This window comes from Palaemon carinicauda, chromosome 7 (genome assembly GCF_036898095.1).
Source record: "Palaemon carinicauda isolate YSFRI2023 chromosome 7, ASM3689809v2, whole genome shotgun sequence".
Classification (NCBI taxonomy): Eukaryota; Metazoa; Arthropoda; class Malacostraca; order Decapoda; family Palaemonidae; genus Palaemon; species Palaemon carinicauda.
This window is the reverse complement of record NC_090731.1, coordinates 10619058-10643017: the sequence shown is the minus strand read 5'-3', so window position 1 is coordinate 10643017 and position 23960 is coordinate 10619058. Positions and strand designations below refer to the sequence as shown.

At 40.5% G+C, this 23960-nt stretch overlaps 2 protein-coding genes across 3 annotated transcripts in view; one reads left to right on the top strand and one right to left on the bottom strand.

The window, feature by feature from the left end:
* The first annotated feature begins 94 nt into the window (after positions 1 to 94).
* Positions 95 to 3229, top strand: LOC137643830 (general transcription factor 3C polypeptide 6-like). Its single transcript, XM_068376540.1, has one exon. The coding sequence runs from the start codon at positions 98 to 100 to the stop codon at positions 569 to 571; it is 474 nt and encodes a 157-aa protein (XP_068232641.1). The 5' UTR covers positions 95 to 97; the 3' UTR covers positions 572 to 3229.
* A 10377-nt stretch (positions 3230 to 13606) lies between these two features.
* The window catches only part of LOC137643829 (tonsoku-like protein), a 29877-nt gene continuing 19523 nt past the window's right edge, over positions 13607 to 23960 (bottom strand). For both annotated transcript variants that reach the window (XM_068376538.1, XM_068376539.1), the window contains one exon: positions 13607 to 18311. In XM_068376538.1, coding sequence (XP_068232639.1) covers positions 14065 to 18243 — 4179 coding nt within the window. In that variant the 5' untranslated portion in view covers positions 18244 to 18311 and the 3' untranslated portion in view covers positions 13607 to 14064. The remainder of the gene's footprint in view (positions 18312 to 23960) is intronic.

Genomic DNA, 23960 nt, shown 5'->3' with positions numbered 1-23960 from the left:
ATTTTAGCGGTTAAAAATCCAGTTGACGTTTTACATAAAACAATTTGTCTTAGAAATCTGAATTTTGTGTAATATAGACCTGGCTTGTATAAAGACCATGGCAGATTCAGATAGTGAATATGAAGAGGAAGAGACCCTCATTGCTGTAGAATTGCATGGAGTCATTGACTCGGAGATTTTCGCACAAGATTCTTTTAGTAAGTTTAAAATTCTAGCTATTGACTCTGAACAACCTATTTTACAAGTGGAGAACTTTGTTTTCACCGGAGGTTACGAACATGCGATGGGAACAAATATCTTCTTCGAGGAAGATGAGAAAAAGGTAAAGAAATGTGACCCAGTGTTTTGCAAGAAGCCAGCGCGCATGTTGAAGTACGTGTGTAAGACCAACAAGAAACTAAATATGAAGCGAGTGTTTGTGTCTGAAAAGACCTCGGGTGAAGAAAACAACATGCCTGGTAGCAGTGAAAGTGATTCAGCTGCAGATCCTAGTAATGATACCCAAGATACCTCCAGCCTTGAGGAAACTGAGAACAGCTCTCAATCTGAGCTTAATACTCAATCAAAATAGGTACCGTACTGTAAAGACGGTATGGAGACTGTTATATGTACCGTAATTTCAATGTTGTTGGTTATGTTTTATTTCGTATATAATTGATTTTGAAATATATTTTAATAAATATTTTGGGTAACCTCCATCCAAGTTACTTGGGATGCATCAAAAAAATGTAATGAAAGAGGTAGTACTGCTGAAATCAATGCATCCTTTTTGTAAGTGATAAATTTGGTACAGCATATATTTATCAACCCAATATGTATTTACATTACTTGACACATTGGTTTTTTTGTATAGGTATTAGTTACATGTATAGATATTAGTCAGTTTGGTTATGGAATATTTACCCATTGCAGTACAGGAGGTCCCCATCTTGCAAGCACAAGTCCAATTGAAAATAACAAAGATAAGATAAAGAAATACTGTAATAATATTATATCATTAAATACAGTAAGCAAAGCGACATTTGTAATAACCTGAGATCCATTTCATACAAAATCTGACTATTTGTTGACTTTCATAGCTTGAAATCATGGCACAGGATTCCGGCTAGGCCTGCGCTAGGACAGAATTAGACTTAACAAACAGCTTTATGGAACCAATTAAGTTTAAGTTGAGGACCTTCTGTACAGTACTGTATTTAATTAAGGGCCTGGTAAGATATTGCATTTGAAAGTTGTAGTCTGTATTTGTATGCTGATTTAACATCAGGTACTTTTTACTGCTTCCATTTTATCAGTAAGATAGAAAAACTCCAAAGATAAGTGTAAAATCACAAACGAAATTCAAGTTGCTTTATTTGTAATTTATTACCCATTCATTAGCGTATTGTTTTAGCAAATTTGGTTGGAATAACTCTTGCAGTTATAGCTTTTAATTGATAATTTATGTTTAATATTGAAGGCAATCCAGGTTTTTGTTTCCTATGTAAAGGGATGTTATTGTTATTGTAATCAACTAGACTGATTATACTCGGGAACCATCAAAATCTTTAGTTTTGTAATTTTCTAGTTTTATATTATATACTGTACCACATGGTGTTAAAATTGTACCATTTCCCTTTGAGAAATTGTACATTAGGTTTTCACTTCGCAAATTTCCTAGCGTTTAGAACAGTCACTCGTAAGTATTCTTTTAGGAATCCATTAATTTGTTTGCCTTCACTTTTACAAATCCATGTTTTTTTATACTCGCTAAGTCTCCCATTTTCACATTTTTTAGATCATACCTATGAAAATAACAGCTATTGATACTGTTAAGATTTTTTAAGTGAGCATTTCATTATGGGTGAGTACACTACTGCCTATCTCATTTGACTATGGTGGGATTTTAGACTTCTCTGTGTGTATTATTTAAGGATTTTCCATCTCTCGTCTTATACAGTTTTCGGATGGAAGTTGTTTCGTTTTATTGAGTATTAGTAGCTTTTACATATGACAATTCTAAATTATTAATTTGATTACACTATACACCGTTTTGATATCCATTTGTTTACACTGCCTACATTTTTTTTTCAAAGAGAAAAGGGTAATTAGATAGGTAAACCTATACTTTATTGCCTTTTTTTACCTTAGTCCCAAAGGTAGGAAGGAAACCCACAGAGAAACCGTTTCTTGATTGTTAGAAATGATAAGAGATTTTCAAAGCTAAGGTAGGCTAAACACCAACAATTATGTTCTAGTTAACTAAATTATATACTGTACTTTATGCAGACTAGCCTATTAAATACTAATTATATCTACTTATACACACCATTCGAAAATGGAATCTACACCTTTTATTGTGTGAAAAGGTAAGCGAGCTCAACCAAAAAATGAAAGAAAGCCAAGCCGCCCATAAATATTAGTAGGCTGGCCCACCAAAACATTCACTTACAGTATAACGAACTTACCCTATACAGTACTATGTTATTCTATGTATTAATACTTTAGAATATGCTACATCAAATAATAAATTATACATAAAGCAAATGACTAGCCAATCATTTGTCAATCTGTTGTAAACATATACTGTACTATCATCTCTTTTTCACATAATTAGTATATGTCACAAATAATACAGAATTCATTATCAGCTGATATGTTAAACACATCTTATCAAAATACTTGTGATGTCAAAAAGAACATTATTTTTTTAGTGGAAACAAATGTAAAATAGTATTTCTATATTTTACAGCCCACACTTTTCTATTTTCAACAAGTGTAAAGTAATTTATATTACTTTCTAATCAATATTATATGGGTATTTTTTTTTTATTTTCAGTTGGAGAGCTGTTTAAAAGGTTGCTTGAGACTACACTTTCACCTTTTACTGTACTTTCATACCTCATGGCAAGTCACTAATTGGTTCCAAGTCTCTCACTCAACTTGACATGTAAGACAATGACACAAAAGAACTTTTTAATAACCCTCTGCAACCCTATATTGTCACTAATACAATTAGCCATTTGATATTTCAAGTTTTTTTAATCCCTATCTAATTACATCATTTTAATAAAAAAAAATGTACAAGAAATTAACTTTTTTTGTTCTTGACATGAGGTATGACATGTTCACTGAAACTAAGCACACTTTCTTACTTTTTTTATTTATTATGGTGTAAATGATGTTTTTATGTATGCCCGTCTACAGTACGTATTTGACTATTTTAATATTAAATCTTATGTTATTTCAACTATTTTTTCAAACCCAGTTTCCACCTATTTTGCACATGTAATAAAAACCATAAAGTGACCCAAAAATATGCTACCTAAGCTGATGAGCCAGATAACAAGATTGCAGGTGTACTGTTGTTAGTCATGCGACTTTAACATCACTGTTCCCGGTGTACACCTATCAGGTTGTCTAAGCTGGATTGAATAGTTGGATACCTCTTTGAAACCAATGACTGTCACACTAAGAACTTTTATCAAATGCTTTTAAGCAATATCTGTGGAGATGAAGTTACCATGGGTGGAGATGAAGTTACCATGGGCTATCTAGCCCCCTTTAAGTGGAATCACTTTCTTCGGCAGAAAGATAAATAGGAGTTATTAAATGAGGCCAATGTAGCTTCTACTGTCACAGGTACGAAACCCTTTTCTGCCCACATAAGGGATTTTGACGAAGGAAAAATCAATTTCTGGGCGAGGAACCTGTGTCGCCCAGTGAAATGCTCCTTAAAGCACCATTTCAAAGGTATAATTACTGCTAAATATACCAGAGAAAAAGTTGCATGGAGTGCTAAGAATATATCCAGCTCGCTCACCCCTAAAGGGTGTCTGTATTAAAACTGGGGTGAGTGATACCACTACCAGAGATCCCTTTCCAATTAGACTTCTCCCTCCTCAAAATCCCCCGTTACTAAGAGCCTTTTTTATGTTACAGATAACGGGCTTGCCTTTTGACTAAATGATCTTTCACAAGGTAGTGGAACTCTACCCTAGCAGACAAGCATCTGTTCCAATTTGATCTTAAGTTCTACCGATTTAACTACAATATATTTGATAGGGAAGATCATTCCATATATTGGTCATAGTCAGAATGAAACTTCTAGAATACTATTTAATATTGTTTTACAAAAAAAAAAAATGCTCGACTTAAAATTAACAACATAACCTTATATGTAGTGGATAGCATATTCTTGGATGACGTTTTAAAAATTATTTGTACTAATACTTTGGACTAAATATAACAATTCTCTAAATCAGTGTTTGCTAAATATATCCATGCACATTATGATTATGATTTCACAATACTTTGAAAGCAATAGTAGCGTGAATAATACAGTTAAGCATTAAAGCAATGGAAACGAGGAAACTACTGCAATTTTGAAATTGAAAGCCATAATAAGCATTGGTTTATGAAGCTAAAGTATACTGGATAGACTTGCTGGATGGGTTAAAGCATAAGATCAAAAGAATTTTAAGATAAATGTTGGTATCCATCAAAAAGTAACTCATAATTTTCCATAATGACTGAAAAAGCTACTAATTGTAGAAAAAGACCCTTCGGAACTACTTACTGAAAATGACCTGGTAGTAAAAGCGAAAGCCAAGGAACAGGTGATAAAAATGTTCTAAAGATGGAGACAAAAAAAAAAAAAAAAAGAGCGTGAGTTGATGTGCTTGTAGGCAAGGACATTGGTTTCTATCCAAGACATATGATGAAGTAATGATGTCACTTATGGCAGACAGATCTTAGCTATTGCAGTGCTATGTTAAGGTCTAGTGGGCCGGAACTTGAGGGTCTCCCTTATTCACATTGATATACTGGTCCCCTAGAGCAGGGAGACTACATTTCTTTGGTATTTATGTCATACTGGATTCCCTGTTCTAGCCTCTCACAGGAAAGTCCTTACAGACCATGCAGCACCTCCCCAAAAATAAGGATTTCTTTTGTAATAATCGCTTTTATAAATCTGAAATGTACAGAGGGCATTACTGTAAACAACAGGTTGCAAATTAATCTCAAATTTGCATAATAAAAAGTTAATATGATCAATGAGTCCCATTTCTAGTCTCGCCCCCAAATTTTTTTAAGAGATGAAATTGAAGGAAGCTAAAACTAATGCTGAACAACTTCGCCTGATTGGCAGCAAAAGATGCCCTATGAGGGTATCCAGCCATCCTTTTCGATTGCTTGCGAAAAGCTTCTCTGAAAGAGATGCTGGATTAACTCCAGGTGTGAGGTACACAGAACAAGAATCTCTGCATGAGGTTGTATGATAAGATTAGCAAAGGAGTGAGAAGCTCTCGATATCTCTGCAGGCAGTAGATGGTCTGGGTACTACAGTATTCTGCTTACTTGCACTGCGGAGCTATCAGGGTCATCTCTTGATGCCCTTACCTTGATAACGAGTCTCTTCATTAGACAGAAGGTGAGAAAACGCAGTTGTCCCATGGATAATGGCAGTCCTCTAGTAGAGGTTCCTAGTTATCTTGTACTGGCTAACTGTAGATTGGAAACTTCCAGGTACAAGACACCCTAGATCAACATTTCTTCTATGGCCCCCCTTCCAGGGTCAGAACTTTGATGGATAAGAGGGAGAAAAAGGCACCTTGAAGCAGACTGAGTTTGTCTGCTCAGATTGTCCTCCAGGAAGTTTTTCTTGCTAACTCTAAGTCAGCCTAAAAATGGGGATAGAGTTGTTTTACATCCAACTTAATACTGTAGGTGAGTGTGTAAATGGGGGTCACAGGACTAGTCCTATAACTAGCAACAGGTTATTTACGTTGCATAAAAGTTTATAGCTAGCTTCCAGCTACAGCAGAAAAATATACACTATCCATAGTAAAGAGAGAATGGTTCATATTTGCGTAGGAACAAACATTTTTCAATATTTAACTTAGCCGGTGATTATATAAGCTGCAACTCTGTTGCTCGACAGAAAACTCTACGTTAAAAATCCGCCAGCGATCGCTATGCAGGTAGGGGGTGTACTTCAACAGCGCCATCTGTCGTGCAGGTACTCAGTACTCAATGTAAACAAAGAACTCAATTTTCTCTCTGTCGGGCTACCGGCAAGACCTACTAATTCGCTGTTGCTAACTGGATTTGTTTTCACAACTATTGGTGAAGTACACTATTCTAGTTTTGAGCTTTCGCTATGCAGGAGTTTTATCTTCATCTCAAAACTTGAACTCGTTTTGGATAGATTTAATTATGGTGACAAAGAGAGTATGGACTTTCTTTCACTTTTAAATGGCCGACCCTTCCCTTACACGGAAGTGTGTTTAGGCTTTTAGTAATTATCTTATCACGTTATAGATTTTCCTCTATATATTTTATATCTCTCCGCCTTTATTAGGCCTCTTCGATTAACTTTCCATTTTTTATAAACATATAAAATAAATTTTAATGCTTTGTTTATATAGACCTTTCCTGAGAGTAGGCGGTCCCAACTTGGAAACCGAAGTTAATCAACATTGAGCCCTTTATATCGTCTTTAGCTTTTAAAGGATTTAAAACTTTTTAAATGTAATATTTTATGAAAGAATTTCTTTGATAGTCTTCGTACTGTTTTCAAAGATGAACTAACGTTTAGTTTTTTATGCTACGCAGTTGTTGACGTTCAGGACGTTCAACATGCGCTCTATCGTTACGATAGAGAGAGAGTGTATCACGGTTTCACTTTGCAGTAAGAGTAAATCGATTCTGACGTTTTGTTCATTCTTTCTTAGCTTAAATGTTTTAAATTCTAATTTAAAGGAACTTTTTATTTGAAAAACCTTTCAGTTTTTTCCTTTAGTCAAATAACATGTTTTTCTGACGATATATAATTGGGCTCTTCTCTTAGGTGCGAAATCAAGAGAGAGAGAGATAGAGACGGAGGGAGAGAGAGGAGAGAAAACGTTCCGTTCAAGCGGGTAACGTTGTTCTCGTGTTACTCTCGTCCCTAGTCTCTGTACGGGGAGGAAGGATAAAACGTTTTTAGGTTTTTATTCTCGTCCCCAGGCTATGTGCGGTGAGAGATTGAAAACGTAGTTATATGAACTAGTGTTTAGTCTCTTTCCCAGCCACTGATTTTTCTTTTTATCTTAAAATATGTTTTCTGTTTTTTGCTGGTATTATGAGCTTGCATTATACGACTAATTTCGCAATTACTACCTTTTAATGAAGGGTAGAATTGCGTGTTTCAGGTAGAAATAAGTGCAAAACAGAAAATCGAAGTGATAAAGTGATATGCGCAAAGTGTTACAGTGTTGCGTCCGAGGCGCAAAGTGTTACAGTGTTGCGTCCGAGGGTTCGTCTGTTCGTGCCTGTCATTCACCTAGTCCGGGACCTCTTGCAAGCTCCCAAGCCCAGGGGAGAAGTAATGTCAAAAGACTTATGGGTTCGAGAGGCCTTGACCAACGAACAGACGTTTTCCCTCTATGGTATCGGGTGTTTCTTACCAAGATCTCCCCTACCATAAGACGAGAGAGACGTTGTTCCTCCTCGCCATCCGTAGGCTTTTCGCATAAGAAACCTGTCACAAGGTTTCGAAGCCCTTAAGCGAAAGTCAGTCCTTTCAGGACAGGTCCAGCGTCCTGGTTACAGCCATTAGGACAGCTCTGACCCTTTGCAGTCATCGGATAACTGCTCGCCGCCTAACAAAAGCGTAACACAGACTCCGAAAGTCTTTTTTTGTAGGCAAAGTGTTGCGGTCACAGACGTTACCCTCGTCTATTACCACAACCATTTCTGTTGATCCTTAAGGGGTTGTATGGCAAAACATGCAGTACATGCTTGCCTCCCTTATGGAAGACTATTCTGTCGATTAGTCCGTTGAGTCTAGCCGTTTATCTCATCGATATCCTGGCTTTCAGCCAACCTAACGTTCCTTTGTGCTTACTGTTGACGTTGGCGTAGCTTAGTCACGTCAGTCAGGTTGTTTAGAACCACACTCGATGCTGTCTCGTGTGGTTTTTTCAGCCGCATTTGGACGTTAGGCCACTGGCTGATGCTCCTGTTGACGTTCTAGACGTTCACTAACAATCGGAGTTGACTTGTTTTGACGCTGTGCGTCAACCTCCGCATTCTAGAGTTGTTTTGACTGCTCAGTCTAGGCAGTCAAAGCAGTCTCGAGTGGACGCTGTACGTCCTCACGCACCTGTTGTGGTTGACAGTTCAGTTGTTGACAGTTCACAGACTGTCAAGCAGTTACATGACGTTGCGTTCTGGTCCGCTACTAATGCACCAGTGAGAGACTCAGCTTTTATCGGACAAGGTTCCTGTAGATGAGGAAGTTGCTGTTCTCCCTCCTACTGATATTCCCTTGAGGACTCTGTCAGATGGAGAGGAGCCTTAAGCTGCTTAGCCTCCTATGGACTTTAATTAAATCATGATGATTTTTTTAAGGATCTTCGTCCGGATCTTGTAACTGCTGCTCCTCGTTCGCCTAAACGTCAGAACTTACACTAGGCCTAGCTACTTCGAAGCCGTTGTTTTTAAGCTAGTGCTCTCTCGCTCTCCTAGAGAGCGTTACGTTGGCTAGGCGACTGGTTTTTCACCAGGAGGAGTTTGGGGGATACAGCCTTTGCTTTCCCTTCTTTTAAACTGGTTTATAGAGCGAGAGTCTGATATGACACGAGAGAAGTTCTCGGCTTGGGAGTTCATGCCTCTGCCCAGATAGACTTCTCAATTCTGGTAGACTCTCCCTGGCGCCTAGCCAGGAGACGCTCCAAGTTGTTTACAGGTCAACTTCTCAGCTGTTGTCGAGCCTTTGAAGTTTTGCTGTACTATTATGTCACGCATAACAAGGCTTTCAGGGATGGTAAACGGTTCCGCCTCAGTCGCTAACCCCGTCTGTTGCCACACCTGCTCCCGTAGACCCTAAATGGGCTTTGCTGCAAGACATGCAGTCCAAGCTTGCGTCCTTGATAGAGGACTTAAATGCGGAGAAGAACCTTCTGGCCAACAACCTTCCAACCGGTCGGTTGTGCGCCCTGTTGACGCTGAGGTAACCTACTCGCGTCTGCCAGTTGAGGTGGTTCCTCCACCGATGCGACCCAGTGTGGGTTGCCAGCCGCACGTTGACGTTAAGCGACGCTCGGAGGTGGTTGTTGACGTTCAGGACGTTCAACAACCAGCAGAGGTGACTTGTTGTGACGCAGTGCGTCAACCTCAGCAACCCGGTAGGGTGTTGACTGCACAACCCAGACGGTCTAGACAGTTTCGGGTTGACGCTGTGCTTCCTCGCGCACCCATGGTTGTTGACAGTTCACAGACTGTGCAGCAGTTCCATGATATTGCGTCCGGCTCCGTCACGCATCCACCAGTGCGACCGGATTCAGCGAGTCAGACGTTGCCCACTCCGTTGCCGTTTCCTCATCAGTTTCGGATGAGGAACCCTCTGATGAGGACGTTGCTGAACAAGACGATCAGCCCCCAGCCCTGCTATCCATCCAGAAGATGCTGAAGAAGGAACGCTGCTCAGTCAGGCTGTGGATGAGTCTGGTAGGGACGCTATCATCCGTGGATCAATTTGTGTCACTAGGAAGACTACACCTCCGTCCTCTTTTATACCATCTAGCTTTTCACTGGAAAAAGGACAAGACGCTAGAAGCGGTCTCGATCCCAGTTTCCGAAAAGATAAAGTCTTGTCTGACTTGGTGAAAGGACTATATCAACCTAAGAGAGGGTCTTCCCCTGACTGTTCAGACTCCCAACCACGTTCTCTTCTCGGACGCATCGGACGTAGGCTGGGGTGCGACATTAGACGGTCGGGAATGCTCGGGATTATGGAACTCGAGTCAAAGGACAATGCATTTCAACTGCAAGGAGCTACTGGCAGTACGTCTGGCCTGGAAAAGCTTCAGGTCTCTCCTTCAAGGCAAAGTGGTGGAGGTGAACTCGGACAACACCACGGCTTTGGCGTACATCTCCAAGCAAGGAGGGACCTACTCTCTGACGTTGTACGAGATCGCAAGGGACCTCCTCACCTGGTCAAAAGGTCTAGACATATCACTAGTAACGAGGTTCATCCAAGGCAACTTGAATGTCATGGCAGATTGTCTCAGTCGGAAGGGACAAATAATTCCAACAGAATGGACCCTCCACAAGGATGTATGCAAGAGACTTTGGGCCACCTGGGGCCAGCCAACCATAGATCTCTTCGCAACCTCGATGACCAAGAGGCTCCCAATATTTTGCTCACCAATCCCGGACCCAGCAGCAGTTCATATAGATGCCTTTCTCCTAGATTGGTCACATCTAGATCTATATGCATTCCCTCCGTTCAAGATTGTCAACAAGGTACTGCAGAAGTTCGCCTCTCACGAAGGGACAAGGTTGACGCTAGTTGCTTCCCTCTGGCCCGCGAGAGAATGGTTCACCGAGGTACTTCGATGGCTAGTAGACGTTCCCAGAACGCTTCCCCTAAGGGTGGACCTTCTACGTCAGCCACACGTAAAGAAGGTACACCAAGGCCTCCACGCTCTTCGTCTGACTGCCTTCAGACTATCGAAAGACTCTCGAGAGCTAGAGGCTTTTCGAAGGAGGCAGCCAGAGCGATTGCTAGAGCAAGGAGAACATCCACCCTTAGAGTCTACCAATCGAAGTGGGAAATCTTCCGAAACTGGTGCAAGTCAGTATCCGTATCCTCGACCAGTACCTCTGTAACTCAAATAGCTGACTTCCTCTTATATCTGAGGAAAGAACGATCTCTTTCAGCTCCTACTATCAAGGGTTACAGAAGCATGTTGGCATCAGTCTTCCGTCACAGAGGCTTAGATCTTTCCAACAATAAAGATCTACAGGACCTCCTTAAGTCTTTTGAGACCACGAAGGAGCGTCGTTTGGTTACACCTGGTTGGAATTTAGACGTGGTACTAAGATTCCTTTTGTCAGACAGGTTCGAACCGCTACAATCAGCCTCCCTGAAAGATCTCACCTTAAAGACTCTTTTTCTGGTATGCTTAGCCACAGCTAAAAGTCAGTGAGATTCATGCCTTCAGCAAGAACATCGGATTCTCATCCGAAACGGCTACATGTTCTACAACTTGGTTTTCTAGCCAAAAACGAGCTGCCTTCTCGGCCTTGGCCAATATCGTTCGATATTCCAAACTTATCGTATGGTTGGAAATGAACTAGAAAGAGTCTTATGCCCTGTAAGAGCTCTTAAGTTCTATTTAAAACGAACTAAACCTTTACGAGGCCCGTCTGAAGCTTTATGGTGTTCAGTTAAGAAACCATCTTTGCCTATGTCAAAGAATGCTTTATCCTATTTTATCAGACTGTTAATACGAGAAGCTCATTCCCATCTGAATGAGGAAGACCAAGCTTTGCTGAAGGTAAGGACACACGAAGTTAGAGCTGTCGCAACTTCCGTGGCCTTTAAACAAAATAGATCTCTGCAAAGTATAATCGACGCAACCTATTGGAAAAGCAAGTCAGTGTTCGCGTCTTTTTATCTTAAGAATGTAAGTCAGTGTTCGCGTCTTTTTATCTTAAGAATGTCCAGTCTCTTTACGAGAACTGCTACACTCTGGGACCATTCGTAGCAACGAGTGCAGTAGTGGGTGAGGGCTCAACCACTACAATTCCCTAATTCCATAACCTTTTTAATCTTTCTCTTGAAATGTTTTATTATTGTTTTTGGGTTGTCCGGAAGGCTAAGAAGCCTTTCGCATCCTACTTGATTTGGCGGGTGGTCAAAGTCATTTCTTGAGAAGCGCCTAGATTAGAGGTTTTGATGAGGTCCTGTTGTATGGGTTGCAACCCTTGATACTTCAGCTCCTAGGGGTCGCTCAGCATCCTAAGAGGATCGCGAGGCTCCGTAAGGAAGACGTACTTAAAAAGGCAGAGTAATTGTTCAAGTCGACTTCCTTACCAGGTACTTATTTATTTTAAGTTTGTTATTTTGATAACTGCTAAAATGAAATAAAAAATCCTTAGCTCATAATAATGTAAACATTTATTGCTGGTCTCTACCCACCCCCCTGGGTGTGAATCAGCTTATATAATCACCGGCTAAGTTAAATATTGAAAAATGTTATTTTTATAATAAAATAAATTTTTGAATATACTTACCCGGTGATTATATATTAAAGGACCCTCCCTTCCTCCCCAATAGAGACGCAGTGGACCGAGGAGAAAATTGAGTTCTTTGTTTACATTGAGTACTGAGTACCTGCACGACAGATGGCGCTGTTGAAGTACACCCCCTACCTGCATAGCGATCGCTGGCGGATTTTTAACGTAGAGTTTTCTGTCGAGCAACAGAGTTGCAGCTTATATAATCACCGGGTAAGTATATTCAAAAATTTATTTTATTATAAAAATAACATATTTTCATTATGGTATAATCTTTTGAAATGATTTAAATCCTTGTATCACCAACTACAGTATTTGGTATCAACAAATATTACAATTTTAGTGATCGATTAAAAGATGATTTTCTCAATCATGCCTGATTGCCAAGATCCTTAATCAAACCATATAGATTCGTGCAGCACATGCTGTTAAAGCAAAGTTCATCCAGTATGGAAAGATGGTCAATATAGACTGTAATAAGTTGTGGTGGCCTGGAAATATCCCTGGCTTGCATAATGCTAGACTCGGGTTGCAGACTCACTCAAGCACGATAGTTTCTTGTAGTGTCTGCAACTTCACCATCCTTGTGAGCAAAAGATGTTGGGTTTGGGAAAGCCTATAGGTCTACCTACTAAGTCATCAGCAGCCATTGCCTGGCCCTCCGTGGTCCTGGCTTGGGTGCTGATCATAAGTATATGTGGTCAGTCTCTAGGTATTGTCTTGCCAGCTTGTGCATTGTCACTGTCCCTTGCCTGTACCATTTATGAATGGCCTTTAAATCTTAAATCTTTAATGGGTCAGACAACCAAACTCTCGTCTCACGCCTAAACCAAATGAGAAAAATAAACACCCTTATCTCACTCACAAAAACAAATGACAAAATAAAGGGAGGGATGACAAGGCTGAATTATGCACCGTAATGAAATTCCATACGAAAGATGAAAGACGATCAAGAAAAATGTAAACGGCTATATTATTCCGAAGGTTGGCCGTAAAATGTAAATACATTTGGTGAAAGATGTAATCTATTAAGATAGCCTAAAGGGCATTATGAGGCTGATTTAACCACAAGAAATAATTCCCTTGAGCTCAACAGTACAGTAATGAAAAACACTTAGGGGGGGGGGGATGAAGCAGCCACCCAGCAAGGATTAGATCACAGGGATACAGATTTCCATTTATTATTATTATTATTACTAGCTAAGCTACAACTCTAGTTGGAAAAGCAGGATGCTATAAGCCCAAGGGCTCAAATAGGGAAAAATAGCCAAGTGAGGAAAAGAAATAAACGATATAAGAAGTAATGTACAATTAAAATAATAACATCTTGATTAGTAACAAAAAAAAGTGAAAGATCTAATAATTGAGGTAAAGAAAATATTTTCAAAATCATACATAAAAATTTGAACTATGGAATCTCTACAATTTAAGTCTGCAGTAACTGGATCAACAAAAAAGGTGATTGACGGAAGTGAAAGGTTCCATAACATTTGTATGAAAAAGAATTAAAGTATTGGTCAGGTCTGATAAAAGATTCTGGTCAATATATCTTAGTTTTATTAATTCTCAATACATTACTATGTACAATTAAGAAATTCTGAAAATAAATTGAAGTATTAACCAATTCATTCTAACAGAAAAGTATAAAAATTCTTTGGGTATGTGTCAATTAGCTTCTTCATGACTTTCAAGATTGATAAACCATACAATTCCTTTATTTATGGACCCCAAGTACCTTATCTAGTTGGTAATCACTTATCGGTTCCAACAAGTCCCATATTTTTTCCCATTTAGTCAGGTAAATAGTTTTTATAGCTTAAAGATAAGTGAACCTAAGTGAAATCTTAATGATCACCAGAAAGGTGGTTTACACGACTCATTCCATCTCTCAAATAGATATGGCACTCGTAGCTCAACATAAAAAGTATTATGCATTAAACAAAATAAGGATGAATAGTTTTTTTTTTTTTTTTTTGCTAAAGTTTCGTAGTTAGTTTTCAGGCCTTTTATCCTTCAACAAGAAAGAAATAGTTCCTTCTCAATCTTCAAAACAGTTGCATTTTCAGTACTATGGGCTTTCCATATATCTTCAAGCATTCTGTCATCACCAGACTGAGTTACTGACAATTTACTTATCATATTCTGCTGTGTTGCCTTACGTTGCACTACTGATGCAATTTTCTTTTGCACATCAGGAGTCGATTTGATTCCATGCAAGCTCAGGGATTTTAGTGGAAGCAACATATTTGTGGTCAATTCATTCAATAGTGTATTAATTGATGCAGATGAAAGCTGATTATTGTGGGAGAGATTTATGGAAGTCAGGTGAGGGCAACGATACAAATATGCTGAAATATCTTCAAGGTCTATATCTGTGAGACCACTTGAACTCAGATCAAGGAATTCGAGATGACACTCTTCACCAGCACCTAAAACATTTGCTAGTGCTAAGCCAAGACGGACTTTAACCTCAACATCATTGCGGCAGTTCAGACCACTGAGGGACAAGTGTGAAACTTGGGAAACGCAAGACAACAATGATGTCAGAGGGGCATCGTATATAGTATTATAATCTAGTTCCAGTTTTTTTATTGCTGATGATGTAACTGGAAGTTGATGTTGACCAGTGAGTGATAAATAACAATGCTTCAAAGATAAAGAAGACAATGATAAACTGCCAAACAATACTCCTATGTCTGAAACCTTAGCCCCAGAAAAATTATTGTAACCGAGATCTAAAGATGCTAAACTCTTCAAGACCATTCCCCCTGAAGAAATGGCCTCTGTAAAAGAAAGAAGACTAGATGTTGTCAATGACGTACACTTTAAATTCAAGATTTCTAGAGAGGGCAAAGTAGGCAAGGCTTCCATCAGGTGACCAAAACCATCATCACCAAGACAGCAATTTGACAGAACTAGGCTGTGTAGAGACTGCTGGCACTGAATTCCTCGCAAGACTGGATGAAGTTGAGTTGTTAAACGTCCCATTCGACTGAGATCCAATGATGTTGATGCTTCAGTTTGATGAAGAGCAGAAGTTAAACAAGACACTGGAACTACTCCCAGGGACTGACAAGCTTGTGAGTACCTTTCTGGTAAGGGTGGAAGATCCCAGCCAGTAACCTGTGCCTGCAGTTCAGCCTGTTCCGCAGACAAAACTAATGCAATAGGATCACTTGGGTCTAAAACAGCACCGTCTTGTGTTGTTAGAGTAAGATGAGGTCGTAGCCCTGCCAGCTGATAGTATCTGCGAGTAACCTCTGCAGCTAGCCACTCAACAGTGCGCCCTTGTCCCCCACCAGCAACAGGAACAAGCAACAACTTATTTTGAACTCGCACTCGCAAGCGCAGTGCACTGCAACTGGCATGACTAACTGCACTATTTTCCCCATTAGGGGAAGTACCCTTACCATCAATCCTATGATTAGAAGAATTATCACTTTTATTAACAGGATTATTTTGACTAGTTGATACAACATTGTCAGGCATAATCATAACATCATCTTCACTATCTCTCTCCTGTACTGTTGACTTCTGCATCATAGATGTCAATCTAGGTTGATAGGATTTCTTCAAACGACTTGGAAATTTTTCTTGAGACCTTTTCTCTTTTAAAACACGCCTCTCCTTTTTGGGTTCCCTAAAACCAAATTCAAATTTTTCACACCTTTTTCTCTTTTTTGAAGTTATTCCTAAATCATCATCAAGCCAATCATCACCGACATCCTCAGACTCGGTAACTAATCCGCCTTTCTTCTCTTTTTTCAAAGTCTTCCCAAAAGAAGATTCTTCTGCCATTCTAAGCTCTAAACGTTTTGCAGCGCTGCCTACACTTCCAATAGCACTGAGATATGTTCCTGTAGCTGACTGACTGACTTTCTGTATATCTTGAAGCAAAGGGTTCATAAATTCCTCTGAATCTTCCTGCATGTTATCAAATACGTCATTTTCAATCTCTTCAACATCCTCCCTAGGCTTACTATTAATATCTGGCAAACAATCATCACTTTCATACCCAGTATACTCATTGATTCCAAGGGCATCAGTTTTCCTTAGCTCTTCTGTTGTCTGTAGACTTCTACTGGAATCTAAGGAATTAACTCTTTCTAGGTTATATTTTTTACATTTGTTAGTATTGGAAGAACCGCTAGCTCTTCTTTCTTTCTGTGATACCTTTGTTGCTACTTCTGGTATCTTGTGACCAGTACATCTCATAATTGCTTTCATTTCCTCTTCTAATGCTATGCATGTTTGCTCCTCTTCCCATGGCAAGTTGGATCTCTTCCGAAATTTTACCAGTGTTTCAAGGGGTGTTGCCCCATGATCATCCTTAATAATAGCCGATGCACCACGAGATAACAGTAATTTTACAATTTCAATATTTCCACATGCTGCTGCATCATGAAGTGGAGTAACGCCTTCACACTGTTTTCCTCCCCGGTCATTTATCCAGGCTCCTGCATCAAGCAAAACATTTACAATTTCAGTAAACCCATGGTTGGCTGCTTCATGAAGCGGAAGCCAACCACAATGATCTCGGGGATTTACTGGATGCCCTTTCATTATAAGGTTCTTCACCAAGTTCAAATTACCTGTAATACAAGCTTTATGCAAAAGCGTTTCTCCTTTTTCATTTCTCTTCATAATAACGGTCTTCTTCTGCCTAGCTTGTCGAGGTCGATCAAAATTTTCTTGCTCATTTTCACTGTCAGAAAAATACACCAAATCTAAATCTATCTCATCCTTGTCATCACACTCCTCTTCCTCACTAGTCTCAGCATCTGGGTCATAACCACTGGTGTTTGCCAATGTCTCCATCTCTTCTTCAAGTTGAAGCTTAACATCTTCTGGTATTCCCTTAAGACTTGCATGTGTGTAGAGTACTTTGTGTTGTAATTTTTTATTATCTCCTTTGATGGCTGCAGCTTTTGCTTGCACATAAAATTTTTCTAGTTGACTATATTCATCTCCTTTATTTTCACATACATTGGCTAAACTAAGCATGGTCTTACACGCATCAGAGGGATCTTTATTAATAATAATATCATATTCCTTCAAGAAATATTCCTTTGCCTCATCATATTGTTTATTGTCAGCGTATGTCTGAGCAAGTGATGAATAAATTGGACAGAGGAAGGTTGGTTCTTTATCAAGTTTCAGAGCTAAATTGAGCATTAGATGATAGTAATCAAGAGCCTTTGAAAAATGGCCAAGTTTTGCCAGGCCATCCCCAAAACTTTCATAAATCTTCAATTTTTCATCGCATTCGTCATTTCTCAAAAGGATTAAAGTGTCTTCGATGTTACACAGATGCACAACAATTTTCAAAATACTTTCAATTCTTTTTCTCTCATCCAATGAAGGATGTTTTACTTTGTATGCTTTATGATAAGATTTCTTGGCAGATACATAATCAGAATTAGTGATATGAACTTCAGCAAGAAAACAATGACTTTCACACTGCAATTCTTTATCATTGAGTTTTATGGCCAACTTCAACATCATTTGACCCTCCTGGAGTGCTTCAGGCATTTGTCTTTCACGAAAATGTATTGCTGACAAAGCTAAGTGACATTTATAGGCATCTTCATGGAAGCCATTCAACGAACACAAATCCAAAGCTTGGCCTATAAAGTTACGGGCTTTCTTATTATTATGGCGACTGTCCAAAATCAAACCTAAATTCAAATAAAGTCGACATCGCATCTGACCGTGCTCACGAGTATCAACCAACCCTTCGAGATGTTCGCAAACAGAGAGTGATCGTAAACAAGCCTTCTCTGCTTCTTTAAGGGCATCTTCTTGCTCCTTTGCCCGTCCTTGTAAAGAAAATTCCTCAGCTCTTTGATAATGTGTTCTGCCAAGGGTGGCATAAGCCCTCTGTTTCTCCACAAGAGAATTGGCTTCCTTGGCTAAGGATAGATAACGATGTTGATATTGTAGACCTTTATCCCAATCACCAATCTTGCAATACACCTCACCAAGTAGTCGAATGGCAACAGCAACTCCGACAGTATCCCCCAGTGCTTCACATATACCTGCTTCTTCCTTATGCTGGGAAATAGCTTCATCATAGTCTCCATCTAACAAATATTCCTGACCCAATAGATTACACAGATTGGCAACTTCACGAAGATTATCTTTATCTTGAGCTCGGCGCTTTTCCTTCTCTAACCGCGGTATGCCACTCATGATGTCACTTGATCCTACTTCTTTTTATGAAGACCATCAAAGCACAGTAGGCATAATATGGCTACTACCTGAAAAATAAATTAATAAAAAAATAGAAATTTAATGATAGATTTCTTATTTCTATACTCATCTGATGTTCATATTGCTTCTTCTCCTGAAGTTTGGTTTAATTGACACATATGCAAAATCTTGAAATCTCATTTTCTTTTGCTTCAACGCATACATTATCATTATTATTAGTGTTATTACTACTAGCTAAGCTGCAACCCTAACTGGGCAAAAAAACCCAAGGACTCCAACAGGGAAAAACAGCCCAGTGAGGAAAAGAAATAAATAAACTACAAAAGAAGTAATGAACAATTAAAATAAAATATTTTAAGAACAGTAACATACATACATATACCAAGGCACTTCCCCCAATTTGGGGGGTATCTGACATCAAACAAATGAAAAACAAATAAAAACTTCAAAAGTAAAGCAAGAGGAAGAGAAAAGATAGAACAGTGTGCCAGAGTGTAGCCTCAAGCAAGAGAACTCAACTCCAAGACAGTGGAAGACCATGGTGCAGAATGGCTATGGTACTACCAAAGACAAAAAAAACAATTATTTCATTTTGGAGTGTCCTTCGCCTAGAACAGCTGCTTACCATAGCTAGTCTCTTCTACCCTTACCTAAAAGAAAGTAGCTACTGAACAATTACAGTTCAGTAGTTGACCCCTTGTGCAAAATATCGTTTGGCAATCTGTGTTGTCAGATGTATGAGGGCAGAGGAGAATGTGGAAAGAATAGGCCCAACTATTCAGTGTATGTACAGTATAGGCAAAGGAAAAGGGACCCCATGTAGTACTGTCTGGTCAGTCAAAGGACCTAATAAACTTCTATCGGTTAGTTGCACTGTACTTAACAAAGGAATAGAGCCCTCCTTCTGGAAAGTTGTAAGGAGCCCGGGTTGCTGCATCAGGTAGTCTAGTCTTCAGTTTTGAAGTTGACATTATCTCTGCTCTTGATACAATGAGTCAGTGGGGAAGAGGGTGGGTATATGGGGTTTTGCAAAGGTTTAGCAGCAGAAGGAACTAGTGTATGTAAAGATTTTGAGGGTCTGTGTGAGGTCTTCAAATCTGTAATGCACAGTGTACTTTAAAAACCCTTATTGAATAAAATGGCCAATTTGAAACGTCCCTGCCTGAGGTTCGAGTTGCTTAATCGAGAGTTTCTTGTAGTGTCTACAACCTCACCATCCTTGTGACCTAAAGATGGGCGATTTGGGAAAGCGTACAGGTCTACCTACCGAGTCATCAGTAGCCATAACCTGGCTCTTCCTGGTCTTAGCTTGGGTGGAGAGGGGGCTTGGGTGCTGATCATATGCATAACTGTATATGGTCAGTCTCTAGGGCATTGTCCTGCTAGCTAGGGCAATATCACTGTCCCTTGCCTTTGCCATTCATGAATAGCCTTTAAAACCTTTAAATATTCAATTGACCTTGGCAGTTGAGGTTAAATTTGACAATGGGGTGAGAATGACCAAAATTACTATTATTAAGGGGGGATTCACCGAAAGCAAATGATATCAGGAGTTTGTGAAGCTATCAAAAGATAGCTGAATTTGTATTGTCCAAACGTGGAGGTGTCATTATTGTCATCATCACTTCTATTATAAAAAAAAAAAAAAACTGTAAATAATATAACAAGCAAAATAATACAAAAGATCTGAAACTAGGATAAACTGTATAGCACCCGAGCCACTACTGAATGGTGCAGATGACCTCTTCCCCTTAGTTACCACTTGAGCATTGAGTTAGGAGTGAAACCAGGCAGGACTGGAATATTACTCTGAATCTAGAATTAAGAATATTTATGAGCTACCCAAAAATAAGTTTTTAATGTTAAAAACCAAACTGGTTAGCCTGTAGCAGAGAGAGTTTGGAGTGGTAATAAAAATGTTATCTTCTATCTAGTTGATAATTGTGATTGATTCTAAAATGACAAATTCGTAGATAATTTGTATTTTTCCTAACTATACAAACCTTAGCTATTTAATAGGGGTACTACTTTCGGCGTAGCTGAAATGACGAGCCATTGATTTCTAACGAGGGTTAACTACCCATACCGCTAGTTAGCGAGGGTAGGGGAGGGTAGCTTGCTACCCCCCCCCCTCACACCCGTGATTGAGCTGACTTTGCTTGGAGGTAGGACTTCAAGGGGGATAGGGCTGTGGGTAAGTTTGCTTAAATAGCTAAGGTTTGTATAGTTAGGAAAAATACAAATTATCTATGAATTTGTCATTTGTTCCGTAACTGGAATACAAACCACGCTATTTAATAGGGGTGACTCACCCATTAGGAAGGGTGGACGTCCCAGCCAATCTGGCTTTTGGCTTTTACCCGGGGCTCCTTATCTGAGTGTATCAATACTAAAAAAATAAGGACTCCTGGACCTCGCTAAAACCTTGCTATGCAAGGTCCGGGGCCTACGCAAGCTGTTATTGAGGTATGTAGAAGTGTGACTATCCTGGTAAAGTTATTAGGAGTTCTTTAGAAGGAAAAACTGTGTAACTAGGACTTTCCCAATACCACCTCGTCAGGGTATGGGAACGCAACAGTATTAGTCTTAATACTAGGTACACAAGGGAGCATGGTTTACCTGCAGTGGTTTGAGGTCAGCTATGCAGAGAACCCAGGATGCTACTTTCCCCAAGAGAGGGGAGAATGAAGAAAAGTATACGGGCCAGTCAAACCTTTGCATTCACGCAGACTAAAACCGGGTAACAATGCCCTCAACCTTCTGCTACTTGTCCAATAAGGAGCTTGAGGTTTTAAACCAGCTGTTGTGCAGCCACCACAGGACCGATAGAGAACGTATTGAGTCTCCTGTGGGTCACGTCTTGCAGGTAGTGGGATGTGAATGTGGTCTGACGATTCCACACTCCAGCTTGAAGAACCTGCGGCACTGAGAAGTTTCTCTTGAATGCCAGGGACGTAGCTACGCCCCTGACATCATGAGCTCTAGGGCGACATGAAGGAGGAGGGTCTGGATTTAGTGCATGGTCTATGACCTTGCGAATCAACGCTGAAATGGTGTTCTTGGTGACCCTCCTCTTGGTCCTTCCTGTGCTGACAAATAGTGCAGGCACACGAGGACGGGCTGCAGCTGTTCTCTTGAGATACAGCCTCAAACTCCTCACTAGGCATAGTAAGAGATGGTCTGGGTTATCTGTTACAGTACGAGACTAGAAATCCGGAAGGAGTCGAATTGTGGATCCGCTACTCCCGGGTTCTCAGTCGTAGCAAAGTTCTAGCAATGAAGAAATGTCCATTCCTTTCAGTCTGAAGGCGAGGCTTAAGGCTGAGCGATAGCCTTTTACTGCCGAGACTGACAGGTGCATTTCTTCCCGCAAAGACACAAGGAACTCCGCTATTGCTGGGATAGTGGCATCGAGTGGAGAGATACCCCTTCAACGACACCAACCACAGAAGACTTTCCACTTTGCCTGGTAGACTGCTGCTGATGACTTACGTAGGTATCCAGCCATCCTAGTTGCAACTCGTTGTGAAAATCCTCTCTCAGCGAGGAGATGCTGGATAGTCTCCAAGCGTGATGTCGTAGCGAAGCTACGGCTTTGTAGAATATGTTGGCATGTGGTTGTTTGAGTAGATTGTGTCGTGGAAGGAGTTCTCTTGAGGGCTCCGTTAGGAGCTGCAGAAGGTCCAGAAACCATTCAGCGTGATGCCATAGCGGAGCTATGAGGGTCATTGAAAGATTGACCGATGTTCTGGTCTTGTTGATTACCCTCCTCATCAGACAGAACGGGGGAAAGGCGTAAACGTCGATGTTGTCCCACCGTTGTTGGAAAGCATCTTGCCAGAGAGCCTTGAGGTCTGGGACTGGGGAACAATACAGTACAGTGGGAGTCTGAAGTTCAAGGCTGTTGCGAAGAGGTCCACAGACGGAGAACCCTACAAAGTCAGGACTTTGTTGGCTACTAGATAATCCAAAGACCACTTGGTACTCACTATCTGAGAAGCTCTGCTCAGGTTGACGGCGAGCACATTCCTTTTGCCCTGAATGAAGAGTGCCAATAGTGGTATCAAGTGGATTTCGGCCCATCTCAGTATCTCTACTGCAAGATGGGATAGCTGCTGCGAAAAAGTACCTACTTGCTTGTGGATGTAAGCCACTACTGTGGTGTTGTCGCTCATCACCACCACTGAGTGGCTTGCCAGGAACTGTTGGAACTGTTGAAGGGCCAGAAAGATGGCCTTAATCTCTAGGAGATTTATGTGGAGGTACTTTTCTCACTCTGACGCATGGTCGCAGAAGTCAACTTCACACACACACACACTAAGAGAAAAAGAAAAAACAAAAGTCATTAATGGCTGCCAATATTTGGCGAGGATGAAGAGCGGCAACGTCCATTCACCATCCGAGCCGAAACCAAAAAGTGAGCTCAATCACAGATGTATGAGGGGGGGCGGTAGCAAGCTACCCTCACCTACCCCTGCTAACTAGCGGTATGGGTAGTTAACCCTCGTTAAAAATCAATGGCTCGTCATTTCAGCTACGCCGAAAGTAATACCCCTATTAAATAGCGTGGTTTGTATTCCAGTTACGGAACAAACGAATATTAAATACAACCCCATACATTATTCGTAGATAAGGAAGTAATAAATTAACTGTCATCATTTCCTTTCTAAACAATGAGCCTAGCCTGTTCCACTCAAAGAAAATTCTGAAACATGACAAATTCGGAGATAATTTGTATTTTTCCTAACCATACAAACCTTAGCTATTTACATAGGGTATTACTTTCGGCGTAGCTGAAATGATGAGCCATTAGATTCTAACGAGGGTTAAACTACCCCCCGCGCTAGCTAGCACGGGGGTAGGGGAGGGATAGCTAGCTACCCCTCCCCCCTCACACACTGGTGAGCTGCCTCACTTCACTTAGAGGTAGGACTTGTCTTGGGGGACAGGGCTGGCGGGCAAATATGTGTAAATAGCTAAGGTTTGTATGGTTAGGAAAAGTACAAATTATCTCCAAATTTGTCATTTGTTCTGTAACCGAAATACAAACCACGCTATTTACATAGGGTGACTTATCCTTAGGAAGGGTGGAAAGTCCCCAGCCTTACTGGCTTTGGCTTACCCGGGGACTCAGAATCCGAGTGAGCAGCACTCGAGAAAAAGAGTCCCTGCACCTCGCAAGTTTCTTGCTACGCAAGAAACGTGCGGCCTACATAAGCTTGTGTGTGGAGGGAAGAAGTGTGACTTGTCCTAGGAAGTCGACCTGAAGTCCTTTAGCTGGAATTCTAGGCTAGGACGTTCCCAATACCACCTCGTCAGGGTATGGGGGACGCGACAGGATTAACTTAATACTAGGAACACAAGGAAGCATGGTTTACCTGCAGAGGTTTGAGGTCAGCTACGCAGAGAACCCAGGATACTGCTTTCCCCAAGAGAGGGGAGGATGAAGAAAGAAGTAAGGGCCAGACATACTTCTTTCATTCATGCAGCCTAAAACCGGGTAACAATGCCCTCAACCTTCTGCTACCTGTCCATTAAGAAGCCTGAGGTTAGACCAGCTGTTGTGTAGCCAGCACAGGGCCGATAGAAAACGTATCGAGGCTCCTGTTGGTCACGTCCTGCAGGTAGTGGGCTGTGAAGGTCGTTTGACGCTTCCAGACTCCGGCTCGTAGCACCTGCGTCACAGAGTAGTTCCT

Bases quoted from the DNA above. Each gene is read 5' to 3' on its own strand.
- LOC137643830 (XM_068376540.1), top strand. From the start codon at position 98: ATGGCAGATTCAGATAGTGAATATGAAGAGGAAGAGACCCTCATTGCT.